At 37.4% G+C, this 13,347-nt stretch overlaps 1 protein-coding gene across 1 annotated transcript; it reads left to right on the top strand.

The window, feature by feature from the left end:
* Positions 1 to 609: 609 nt before the first annotated feature.
* On the top strand, positions 610 to 11,937 carry CDC45 (cell division cycle 45; the record flags this gene model as incomplete). The annotated part of the gene is made up of 18 exons (XM_031555921.1): positions 610 to 702; positions 976 to 1,068; positions 1,499 to 1,636; positions 2,153 to 2,296; positions 3,463 to 3,518; positions 3,989 to 4,037; positions 4,738 to 4,799; positions 5,118 to 5,168; positions 5,925 to 6,044; positions 6,422 to 6,553; positions 6,953 to 7,051; positions 7,311 to 7,472; positions 7,667 to 7,805; positions 8,189 to 8,272; positions 8,467 to 8,585; positions 8,877 to 8,953; positions 9,724 to 9,790; positions 10,927 to 11,937. Coding segments are annotated over 17 exons (1,683 nt in total), but the record flags the coding sequence as incomplete, so codon positions are not given.
* Between the last annotated feature and the right edge of the window lie 1,410 nt (positions 11,938 to 13,347).

Consider the following 13,347-nt stretch of genomic DNA (forward strand, 5'->3'; position numbering starts at 1 on the left):
ATTATTTACCTTTTTAAAGTATCTTTTTAAGCACCGTAACTCTGCACGCCCGTTAACCCCCCGCCCCGCAGCGAGCCCTGCCGCCCGCTCTCCTCGAAGCTCGGTTTTGCTCTGCGGCCCGAAGCGGAAGGCTTTCCTCGGCCGCCCCGCCGCGTTCTGCCCGCGGAACTGTCACAGACTGTGCGATGGAAAGCGTTTGTCCCAGCTGCTCCGGCTTTGAGAAGAACCCTCGCACAAAAACAAAGCGGAAGATAAGCTGACCGGATGTGGGCTGCGTTCCTCGGCCCCGTTTTTGCCCCAGACTTTCTTTGTCGGATCCCGTTCCGGGTGCTGAGAGCTGTGGCCGCACACCGCCCGGCTCCGACCCAGGGGCTGCGCAGCTGCGGCTGCAACGGGCCAAGGCCGCTTTTGGCTGTGATCTCACCACGTGAAGTGGGGCTGCTCGTTGTTCGCGTTTACTGGGATCCAAATCGTTTCTTTTGTTGCAGTGCCTCTTTAGAATCCAGTCCTGTTCCGTGCTTATAGTGATTTCTGCCTAAATTTCTCCCTTTCTCATCCCACAGTCACACACTTCATATACCAGCTCACCGAATTTGTCCCCTTCCTTAACATATTAATGCTGTTGCTCTGTTATTTTTTCAGCGAGTTCTTCTTCTTGTGGCCTCAGACGTTGATGCATTATGTGCTTGTAAAATACTCCAAGTAAGTGTTTGTTCGTTACCTCTACAGGCTAACACAAGAAAATGTCACTGGGATTCTTAGAATGGGTTTGAACTCAGAAAAGGATAAAAGTTTAAACTGATTTTGTGAATCACAACATGGACACTCAGTAAGCCATACTCCCAGATTTGATGTCAAGTTGTCAGCTTGGATGTCTTCAAGACACAGATTTCTATGAAATAGAGTTATAGCACAATGCAGTAATGTAGAAGGGATGTTTCCCGCCGTAGCTGACAGCTGTTTGCTTCGTTTCAGGCTTTGTTTCAATGTGATCATGTGCAATATACGCTAGTGCCTGTGTCTGGATGGCAAGAACTTGAAACTGCCTTTCTTGAGCATAAAGATCAGGTAAAAAGAAAAGTTGCAGCTCTTTGTATATAGACACATATTTCTGTCCTTTCCCCAACTTAAAATGTCAGCTCTTAATGTAATTATATTATTTCTTATCTCAACACAGTAGTTAAGTTTTAATATACTGCTTCCAAACGTGTCAAGGTCGTCTTTATTATTATTTTGATATCAGTTCATTTCTGATTGATTCAACTTCAGCATGCACACACTTTAGGATGTGAAAGGTGGTGGTATTGGGTGTCCAATGTCCTAAGTAAGTAGGGTCTGCTGTTCTGCACATTTTTTCCTTCTTTGGGTCAGCTAATGCCAGGAAGTAAATGTTGGTTTGGCAGTGGTGAGAGCTTTGGGAGTTTTGTGTAGGTGTTTACAGTTTTTCACGTTTCCCACTAATTAAAATTAAACGTGTTTGTTTTGGTTTTGTTTGCAGTTCAAATATTTTGTTTTTATTAATTGTGGTGCCAATGTTGACCTGTTGGAGATCTTGCAGCCTGAAGAAGACACTTATTTTTTTGTGTGTGATAGCCACAGACCTATCAATATAGTCAATGTTTACAATGAGACACAGGTAAGCTGAGCTTTTCTTACAGCTTGTATTGTAACAAACTGTTTCTGTTCTGTGGGCTGGGAGGGTGCCTCAGTGCTTTTCTGTGTTTTGCAGAACTGCTAGCAGTCAGGAAATGAACATTACTGCTGCAGACATCCATTGATATTGTTAGATCAGAAAAAAAACTGTTTTGAGTTATAAAAACTTACACTGCTAGTGCTGTGATAGCTGTCAGTAGTAAGCACCTAGATCTATTTCTGCACCTCACACTGGTACAAATCAGAAGATAAGCATCCCACGGTGTGTAACAGCCACAAATAGTTCTTCCATGCAATGCTCTGACTATGATTTTATTGTTGAAGAAGAATGCAGTTTGTGTTGGATAAATAAGCACGATCTTCACAAAAACACAAGTACTGCTTTTTAATGCCAGGAATGGATAAAATGAGGTTTTTGTTTCACTTTTGAAGTATCTGAAGCTTTCTCATTTGTTGTTTGAAATGTTACCTTGCTGAAACATCTTTTTATTCTTGCTAGATTAAGCTGTTAGTTAAGCAAGATGATGATCTTGATGTTCCTGCTTATGATGATATCTTCAGAGATGAAGAGGATGAAGAAGAGGACTCAGAGAATGAAAGTGATGGCTCAGAACCTTCAGATAAGCGCAGACGTTTTGAAGAGGTTCATTTCTCATGCTTCATTTTCTAAAAAAAGGAAAATAAAGCAGTTATTCTAAGTCCTCAGAGCAGATAAGTGACGGCAATAACATATAAAAATTGGTATAAAATTAAGTGTACGAGTAAAAAATAATTACTACGACTAGAGTTTGGCTTGCACAGATTGTTTATTTGATCTGCACTGAAATATTTTCTGCTTATCAAAACGTGTTAAAACTGATTATGTATGTAACTGTCCTCATGTAATTGCTTAACCGAGGAGATTTCTCTTTGGTATGTGCTCTGGGTTTTTGAGTTCACCAAAACAACCAATTTAGATATAAACTATTTTTTATGTATTTTGAAATAATTGTTTGAGAAGATAGAAGCTCACAAACAGTTTAGAAATATATTTTGTCTGCCTTTGGGGCAGTAAGCTAACACAAGTATTTTCTGGTATAGGCATGAACAAGTCAATTTGGTGTGTTTTATTTGTAGCATGTTACATGTTTCTATCAAGCAGGGAGGCAAAGGCACAAAGCTAGCAGCATTGATCCTACTGGATGTAAAAACATTCTCAGACTTTGTATAGATGGTTGTTCTACTGGTTGGTTTTATTAACATCATACATTATACACTTCTTCCTACTAATCCAGGAGAGTACTTACTCAGGAAGAACCAATACTAGAAAATGAAAGACAAATTGCAACCAGCGTGTGCAAAAGCTACTTTTGAATCTGTGAAGTATTGCACAGATAATACACAAATATTATAGATATTAGATAGATAATGCACAAATAATATAGATCTTCTTGATCTAAGTTTTGAAGATGATGATGCTTTTTAGAGAGCGTAAATAGACACCAAGTTCCTCAGTTCCAAGCTTGATTAATGCTCTTTATTTTTCATCAGTGTCATTTTTATGCTATAAAATGGTAAGATGCAGTGTTGGTAGTATTGAAATTGCTTTTATCTATGTAGATTAGCTAAATCAGTGCCAGCATAGGAAGATGACATGACTTTAAGTATCTTCCTAGGAAAAAGTTTAGTGATAATTCTTTTTCCCATTAAATGTCATAAATAGAAATAATTCCTCTTTTGATGAAGATTTAGTCACTTAACTAACTGGGTAAGTGCTAATTATATTAGAGTGAGTTTTTTTAGCATTTTAATGTCCCAATTAATTTGCAGGAGGTAATAGAGAGAACAATGAAAAGGCGACAAAGGCGAGAGTGGGAGGCACGCAGGTGAGCCTCAGGTTTTCTCTGTGTTGTGTACATCCAACGTTTTCTTTGCACGTTTTGGTACTGCAGTACTTTGTGTGCAGTGTGCTTTAGCTTTAACTTCTACAGAAAATGGAGAGATGTATTTATATATGCAAAAAACTAAAAAGTTTATGTGGATGATAATTGGAAGTAATTGTTATAAATAAGAAGAGCAAAAGGTGCAGAGCTGCACTGTTAAGCAGCACTATTAGCTTGTCTATCTTAGAACAAAATTTGAAGCTCTTTCTTTGTAATCTCAGTATTTTTAAATGAAATGATCAGGAAAAGAAAGAAACAGAATTTGAGGAATCAAGAATCTAATATTTTTTTTTCCAAATTTATATTTTTCTTATCACTAAAATGAAATGAAATTATTTCACAGCTCAGGTTTATATTTTGAATTGGATAAGTCTGGTTTTCCACTTAGTCAGAGTTATTTTTTCCTCTTTTAGACGTGAAATTCTTTTTGATTACGAGCAATATGAATACCACGGGACCTCAGTAAGTATCAGCTCATTCTCCACAAAATTACAAGGTGCCAGAGTAATTCTGATGTTGGATATTACCCAATCACCTTAATATAATTTGTAAATGACTAATAATACTTCACATAATTGTCTTTATCCTATATGGTACGGCGAGTAACGGATAAACAAGTAGTGTGACTTAGTAGTTTAAAGTTTTGCGGCTGTGTACATCTGTTTTTCCTGTTAATGAATTAGAGATGTCCCAGAAACATCCCAGTAGCTGGGAAGGTAATGCCAGCTGTGTGGTAGTGTGTAATACAGTGTTAGCAGTGGGAGGAAAAAGTTGGAACAGAACTACTGACATTCTTGTTGCTTGATATCTTTAATGTCAGTACAGAAAAACTAACAGTGGATTTTTATTTTTATTTTGGTAGAAGTGCCTCTATGCACAAGAATACTTCTGTGAAAAGACTTAAAGATGTGGGAAGCTTGTTTGCCTTTCTAAGTTTTGAACGTGTCAGAATATTTCAGATGTTCCAAATGGAATGCAGACGTGCAGAGCTTCATAAAATACTTTTCTGTTTACTTGATGTTTTAAAGTAAGATGCTGGCGGATTGTCACACACAAGCGTGACTTGTAGAGTGTTAAGGGGCAAATCTAAGTTTTCTGGTTGCATAGTAAAGTGAGAGCTTTCTGTTCATTTACCCCCTCTTTTTGCTTTCCTTTCTTGTAGTCTGCGATGGTGATGTTTGATCTGGCGTGGATAATGTCTAAAGATTTGAATGACATGTTGTGGTATGTTTCTGTTACCACTTCTTGTAAAGGCTGGAAAATAATTGCACAGTAAAAAGATGCAAGATTTTCCCAAGCTGTGATTTCAGCATGAGATACCAGCTTATTTCCTACGTGAACGTCTGTCTTGTCTTGGAGCACCCAGCTGCATAAACGGATTAGAAATAACAGCATATAACCTTGTTGCTGACTTCTATGCACAGCAGATGAATAGTGTTTCTGACTTGTTTGTTACATACTTAAATATTTAAATACAATACACCTTCCAGGACTTTTTTTTTTTATTTTTAACTTTTTGTTTGCTTGTTTTCCCAATTTCAGGTGGGCTATTGTTGGCCTAACAGATCAGTGGGTCCAAGATAAAATTACCCAGTAAGAAAGCTTTTTCCTTTTTTTTTTTGTTTTTGTTTTTGAGCAACTAATTTAAGCAATTAATATAAGATCATGAAATGTGGGAATTTAATGTTGCTTAACTATGAAAAATGGCATTAAATATCTTTATGATTAAAAGTAATGCCTTATAAAAACAGGAATATACTTCAGAGAAACTCTTTTCTACTATTTAGAATTTGTAAACTTATTTGGCTTCTATAACATTGTGAAAAATAAGATCTAATGAAGAAATAACTTTCTAATGAAGGAATGGCGTTCACTAGTAGCTTGTATCAGTGTGAGTGATGCAGTCTTTTCTTTGAAGGGGACAAATCTGTATGTTCTGTAGACTCCTGCTTCCTTTCCTATTTTACTTGACAAGTTCCAATTTTTCCTTTCTCAACCCACTCCTTTCCTACGAGATACCTTCAGGATTCCAGAAGTACACATACAAACCTTACATCTGATATTCTATTTTTACTAATACACTGATCTCTGTACCAAGATGAATGTAATCAGGATTTGATTCATTGCTCTGTCTCTCTGAGTGGGTTTTATTTTAGCCTTAATTGCCTGGATGTGTAGCTGAGTATTGAGAGACTATTACTTAGCAAGTCGTTTTTCTGAGATGTGCCTGTGGTTTTCTGTGCTGCTTTCTGATGAACGTGTGATCTTCAGGAAGCATTTTGTGTTCTGCTGTTTAAATATAATGATACAAAGGAAGACAGCCAAGTGACTTCTTTTTTATTTTTTAAGAATGAAGTATGTGACTGATATTGGAATCCTGCAGCGCCACGTGTCTCGCCATAACCACCGCAATGAGGATGAGGAAAATTCCCTGTCCATTGACTGCATGCGAATAGCATTTGAATACGAGTATCCTTGCCTCAAATCTGGTGAAGTCAAACTCTGCCTACTTGATGCACCCCAGCTGAGTTTATATCAAGGGAAAAAAATCCCAAGCTGCTTTCCTGCTGAGAACAGAACTAGAGTAAAAAGAAAACGTGAACAGCCTGTTGAACATGAGTCTCTTTCAGTATCTCACACAGCTTCACTTCAGCCCTACCCTACAGATTTAGTTAGATGTCAGAGTTCCTTGTCTTGTGGTGTTACTTCTACCTACGTCCTTTCACAAAGGTTAGACACACAATGTATAAGGGCAATTGAGGCACCTGCTAGTTAGAGTTCTCTAACTGTCTGTAATTCCAAAGAACATATGTGCTTATAATTATTTTTCTATAATTCCTGTTCAGTCTGCGCCTGGCACTTTATCAGCACTGGTCTCTGTATGAAAGTCTCTGTAATACTTCATATACCTCTGCTAACCTTAAGCTCTGGTCAGTACAAGGACAGAAGCGGCTGCAGGAGTTTTTGGCTGACATGGGGTGAGTTTTTAAAATTTGGTTCTCAATTAAGGGATCATTTTTTCACTGGATTATATAAAATTATTCAGACCGAGTCAAGTTGTTTAAGCTTACAGGTAGTCAGTATGTTGTTTTCTAATTGTTGACTGTAGGGCTCTGAGTTGGTTGTAGAGTCTCTGAGTTGAGCTGTGCAACTGTGCCTTACTGTATGAAGAATAATTCAACTCTGTGCCTTTACTGAACAGTCGATTTGGAAGCGACTCGTGCATTCTTATGCCTGCTCTTCAGTGACTAGAGGAAAACAAGCTCAGTCAGACTTTGCTTGCTAAACTACCAGATCTTAATGCCTTATGAAAGCAAGGTAGAATATTTGTTTCTTTGGGGTTTTTATCTGTTGGTGATTTTTCCTTCTGTTTTCAGTTTGCCTCTGAAGCAAGTGAAGCAGAAATTTAATTCCATGGACATTTCTTTGAAAGAAAATCTTCGGGAAATGATTGAAGAATCTGCAAATAAGTTTGGGTAAATTGTTTTAAATATAAGTAATTTATCTGAAAATATTTTTCAATTAAATTCAGATGTTTTTATATGAAGTGGATGGAATGTCTCCTTCAAAAAAAAAAAAGAAGATACGGAATTTGTATTGATAAAGTAATATTAGACTCTTTGCAAACGTTAGAATGAAATTAATCTTCATGTTCTTAACGTTAACACACCAAGGAGATAATGTTATTGATGTTGATCAGCTGAAAACATTGACTATTTTTATCTCGTTTTACAGAATGAGGGATTTAAGAGTTCAGACCTTCAGCATTCACTTTGGCTTTAAGAACAAGTTCTTAGCAAGTGATATAGTTTATGCCACAGCCTCTCTCATGGAGAGCATAGAGAAAGAGGGGCCTGAAACAACTAATTTCATTAAAGCTTTGGACAGTCTCTCCAGGTACAAAAAATTCTCATTGTTCTTTTACAATTTTATTTAGGGAATGTGGGTTAAATATCTAAAAGATGCATTGATGCTTCATAAGAGATAAAAGAAAAATTGAAGAAAATATCCACAGGGATTTAGAAATGTCCCACTTATGCATGGAAAAGCTTTACGTTTTTACATAAAGGCATTTGTTTTGTCTTTTGCAGAGGTAACCTGGACAAACTGCACCAAGGGCTGGACCTAGCCAAAAAGCAGTTACGTGCCATTCAGCAGACAGTAGCCAGCTGCATTTGCACCAACCTTGTTATTTCCCAAGGGCCTTTTCTTTATTGCTCTCTCATGGAGGTCAGAATTCTGTTTTTCTATTTTTCATATTTCAGTGTCATATTTTGTCTTTCTCTGATTTGAATAACACTGTTTTCCTAACTGTTGGCTCAATAATAATGATGCCAACAGAAAGTCAGAAAGGCTCTGTCTATATTATACTGACCTCTCATGGGTCGGTATTGACATCTGCTCTGTAAATCACAAAGAAAGAATCAGATTTCTCAAAGGAGGGAGCTTGGTCACCAAGCAAAGTAGGAGATGGCAAATTCCTTTACCATCATGGTTCTTAGTGTACTTTGAACGATGCAAAGCTTTTAGCTGTGTCAGTAGATACCAAAATTTACATCAATGAATGGAACAATCATCTCGTGTTGTAATTGAAATAATTCTTGTTTTCCTAGGGTACGCCAGATGTGAAACTGTTTTCTAAACCAGTATCTCTGTGCCTGCTTAGTAAATACTTGCTCAAATCCTTTGTTTGCTCTGTAAGTAAATCAGATTTAATGTAACTTTTGGCCCACGTGGTGGTTATTGTTCTGCTGGATACTTACAGTTAACAACTAAAATGTTTTCATATCATCTTAAAAGTTTTTCTGTTGATTGTTTGGATAATTCTAGCACCTTTATGAATTCTGTTCCTGGGAAACTTCCTAGCACAAAGAACCTTTCTGATTTCCAGACAAAAAACAAGCGCTGCAAATTACTGCCACTGGTAATGGCTGCACCAATGGATGTTGAACAGGGAACTGTGATCATGGTGGGGATTCCTCCAGAAACAGAAAGCTCTGACAAAAAGAAGTAAGAATGTTGTTTGTAAGGCATCCATATGCTTTTCCTGTCTCTGAAACAACTACATCTTTCCTGTACCTACTTAACACTGTATGTATTAACTTGACCTGCATCCTTCTTAAAAGATGCTTTTGCTTATGGTATACATGAGGTACTTAAGAGGACATACGTGTTCCCCACCTTCCTTGCACATTTTTTTCCTCCATCTTAACTATTAATGTATTTATCTTAAAAGAAAGCCATGTCTCTTAGTGGATGATATCTTCTAATACGTGACTAACTTGGTATTTCATCTTGCAGCTTTTTTGGAAGAGCATTTGAGAAAGCTGCTGACAGCACCAATTCCAGGACTTTACACAACCATTTTGACATGTCCAGTGAGTAATGCCATCTTTCATTTCACATAATTCATTCACCTTTATTCCTTTAGGGGTCAGTGTTCACACAGACTCCATCAAGCACAGTGAGTGTAGACCATTTATTGACTCATTTCTGTATGTCTTAAATGCAAACATCGAGTGTGCATTTATGTTAACACTATTCCTGTGTCTAGTATAAATACAAACTGCATCTTAGTTTGCTGATCTTTTTTTCTTATCTGTTTTTTAAGTCTTGTCTGGTACAGAAGTTAAGCTATGTAGCAGGGGCTTGCTTATCATTTTGGGACAGTCTAAAGATTGCACAGCGTAACGATTTTCATATATATACTTCATATACCATCTATGAGGATATCTGTGAGAATTTTTGTATTTAGCAGCCAAGCCACGTATGGTATTGGTGTTACAAGCTTTATTCCATATTGACTCTTTAAAAAGCAAGATATTTATGCAGGAGATTTTCCCAGCTTTGTGTGCTTTTAAAGGAGGCGGTTTGTAACTCTACACACTTTGATTATGTTTGCACGTTGAACATAAAACAAACTCCTATGTTTAAAACTTAGTGGCTGTATCCTGTAGTGAGCGCCTAGAATTGTGAGTTTGCTGGAATAAACAATGCATGTTGCATTTTGCCCAAACAAATAGTTTCTCTTTTTCTTTCTTAAGGCTGGTTAGGAATATAAATAAGTATACTAGGAATGCATTCTTTGTATGACACCTGACATATCTTCAGTTATTTGCATCATATAATGAAGTATTTTGTATTTTAGTAATTGAATTGAAAACAGAAGACAGGAGCAAATTTCTGGATGCGCTCATATCTCTCTTGTCCTAATGGTAAGACAGTGCAAAAAGGATTAATTCAGAAATTTATTACAGTTCAAGTCAGTTACCAAATGACATTCATGTATTATCTGTAGAATGTTCCAACAAAATGCAGCAATTTCCAGTGAAAACATAAATAGTGAAGGTAAGGGTTTCTTACAGAGACGATTGTTTTTCTTGGAGAAGAGGCAGGCGATGCATGAAAAGATTTGTTTTTTTTCTTTTGAGACATTTAAATTTCATAATTTCTGAGGTTTTCATTATTCTAGCTGTTTGTGGCTTTTCAGTTTCATTTGTAGAAGGAGCAGCTTTTTATGTTATGAAAGGAAATGGAGGTGGTATTTTTACTACAATAATAATTGTGATTGGCAGTCCATTACTGACTTTTTTTCTACTTTCAGTTAGGATAGCTTGCTTGAGCTCAGGGCAGAATCTTGGTCATGGGAGTGCCATTCTTGGCTTTGAAGTTAAAGTGGTTTGTTATTTGTTTGGGGCTTGTTGGTTTTGTTTGTTTGCTTTTCTTTACTATGTTCGAGTTATACCTTACGTTAGTGTGTAGTTTTTATCTGGACTTAAGATTTTATTTGTAGTTGTGACTTTTTGCTTTGCACTTGTTCAAAGTCTGTCTTAAAGCTATTCTAGGACAAGACAAATTTTACTGCGTACTTGATGAGACTAGAATTTGTTGCAACTTTTCCAAATACTTAATGTTTTTCAGTTGTGAACCATTTTCATTGGTTTGTGCTGATTCCACAGGGATGGGCTTCTTAGACATTAAACTGTTTTGTGACATTTGCTCAGGACAGCCTGTAAGATTGCTAAAACTATCTAAAGTACCTCCTGATTCCTTCATATCTAGATAGAGGTTTGATCTTCAGAATTAACTGTGGGATTAATTCACACGTGATCTTTATGCTGCATGTATAAAAACAAGGGAGTAAGGTGAAGCCTTTGACAAGAGTGTGTGAGTGTACGTTCACAGGCCTAGCCAAATGGAAATTAGCCTATTGGATATTAAGACTGTAATTTCCTTCTGTTCACTCAGAAGTTAGAAACAGTCAATAACTGCAGTTGTTTGTGAGATAGCATTGCCATTCATGGCTTCTGCCATTCCTACCCCTATTTGTTTCTTTATGCTTTGACTGCAGATTGTTTCAGATTGTCTTCTGCCCTGTTACGCAGTGGTGCTTTTTGGTTCCTTGAGCTGGAAGCTGAGGATCAGATGCTCTGAAGTTGTTTCAGATGTTCCAGACTTCACAGTGCTGCAATTATGTCATCTTGCTTCATCTGAAATGTTCCGATACAGGCCCGGACTTTTGGTTTTGTGCTAAGAGGCTGAAGGATCTCAAAGCTGAGCACGCAGATACTGGATACTGCTTCTTTGTAAGGACTCAGTCCTTGGAAAGGCAGAATGCCTCAAACAGCAGAATTTGTACATGGCACTTCTGTCAAACCTGCTTTTATGAGTAGATGTGCTCCTTTGGTATTGAGTGTGGGCTAACAACAAAAATAGGTTTTAACTAAGTTCCATATTTAAATGTTCTTTTAAAACTACCTTGAATGTTTTAAAATCATTTTTAAAGTAACTTCTTGAAAACTTGTAATGAAAATCTTTTTAGGTGCTGTCAGGTTGAAGCCTTGTACTTTGGTTGAAATAGCTGTTTTGTGAGGCAAGTTTTAAGATTTTAGGGATTTAAAATCCATGTACTAAGAAACTGCCAGTTACCAGAGACAATCCATGGAATTTCAGTGCCAGCAGAGCGTTCTTAGTCATGCGTAGTGATGCTGTATTGTCACTTGTAGACTAGCTTTGGCAACGATTTTCCTGGGAAGAATCTAAAACAGTATGATAACTGTGTGGGCTGTAGTGTTGTAACTGTCAGCCTACATCTCTTCAGCTCCATAACAGAGGTCCCATTTCATTTTAGTTGCTGTACATTGGTGGATATGTATATGTTGGGAATTTTTCTTCCTGCAACGTTTGCTTGAATTCTGTATGACCTCAATATTTTCAATGTATTATAATGGATATGTATAGAGTATATATCATTACATTGTACTTGGTACAGACTTTTATTACAAGTTAATTTAATACCACCTGTGATCTAGATGTAGCCAGTGGAAAATGAATTAAACGACATATTTTTATCCAAACAGAAGTAGTTCTTTAATGCTGTCTTTTTACCTGAACAGTCAAACCTTTGTGCCAGCTTGTGATAATGGAAAGTTGTGCTTCGTAAGTTTTAGTGCTGTGCGTTTGATGCATGGCACAGTTCTGTGACTGATGGCCATCTTAGCAAATTATTACCACTGTTTTCTTATTTGAGGTTTTGTTATTGCTGATTTGTTTTCTCTACTATCATTACGAGTTGTGTGTGAATCCCTTCCTCTTACCTTACCAATTCTCATTTGCTGTTGCATTCCCCCCTCTCTCTCTTGGAGCTTTGTTATATTCTGCTTCATTCCCCTGTCAGGGCATGTTTGTTTCCTGCAGCATTTTCCTGCCATCTGATAATTAGGTGTTATCAGAATGAATAAAGAAAGAGGGTGTGTGTGTGTGTGTGTGTGTGTGTGTTAGTAGGCAGCTGTTGTGCACTGAGAAATGCACAAGTGTTCAGGCAGACTGGCCCTTCAGTATAAGCACATTGTGTTGTGCTGGGAGGATGAGAAATGGGAGCTAGTTATAATGCTGAGACGTGTGGTTAAACTGGCAGGTTCTTTCACCTCCAGCCAGGGTCCATACTTGAAGTTGTGGATGTATTAAATGGGGCAGAAGCTTCCCTTGTGCCTTCTTTATTGATTGTTGGGTTATTTCCTGCTTTTGGTTTTTAGGGTTCTAGCTTTCCTAAGGTTGTTTTAGAATTGATCAGCTGTTGAACTGATCCGGAGACCGTCAAATGTGGCCCAAAATTGGTCAGGAATACTGAATGCTATGTAAAAAGGAAATAGGTACATCTGTGTGGAAATCAGAATATGTCAATAGATAAAAAGTCTGCATGTTAGCATTTTGGAATACGTGTCAGACACTTCTTACATAGCTCATTCTGTGCTGTAGAATTTGTAAATGAACGTGTTAATGCTGTTTGCTTAGAGAATCACTGTACAGGAAGGTCCAACCTTCTGAAGCCCCCCTTGTGCCCACAGAAAAGCAGCCCCGTTCAGCAGCGAGGCGGAGCGAATGGCTCAGTGAAATGCTGCTGACTGGTTCAGTGGTCACTTCTAACAGCTAAGTGTTGGAAAGTTTCCATGCCAAGAATTCTTAACATCTCTTCATGGAGAGATTATTATGCATTTGATTTATTCGTCCAAATAGAAAATGTGGCTCTGACATGTCATTTTAAAAGAAATAGTTAAAGCACTAAGAAATCGGCTTACCCTCTTTAGATGTATGGTGGCATTCCATGTCTGAATGCAAACAGAAACATTCCCTAAGGATTATATTTGAGCTGCAGTAACTCTTTTTCCTCCAGTGTGTTTGCTGTAAAAAATCAATGCTTTAGATTATTTCTTTGGCTCCTGCTCTATTTTAGAGAACAACAAAGCTATCCTTTGAAAAGTTTGGTGTTTTA

This window comes from Meleagris gallopavo, chromosome 17, assembly GCF_000146605.3.
Source record: "Meleagris gallopavo isolate NT-WF06-2002-E0010 breed Aviagen turkey brand Nicholas breeding stock chromosome 17, Turkey_5.1, whole genome shotgun sequence".
In the NCBI taxonomy this organism is placed as follows: Eukaryota; Metazoa; Chordata; class Aves; order Galliformes; family Phasianidae; genus Meleagris; species Meleagris gallopavo.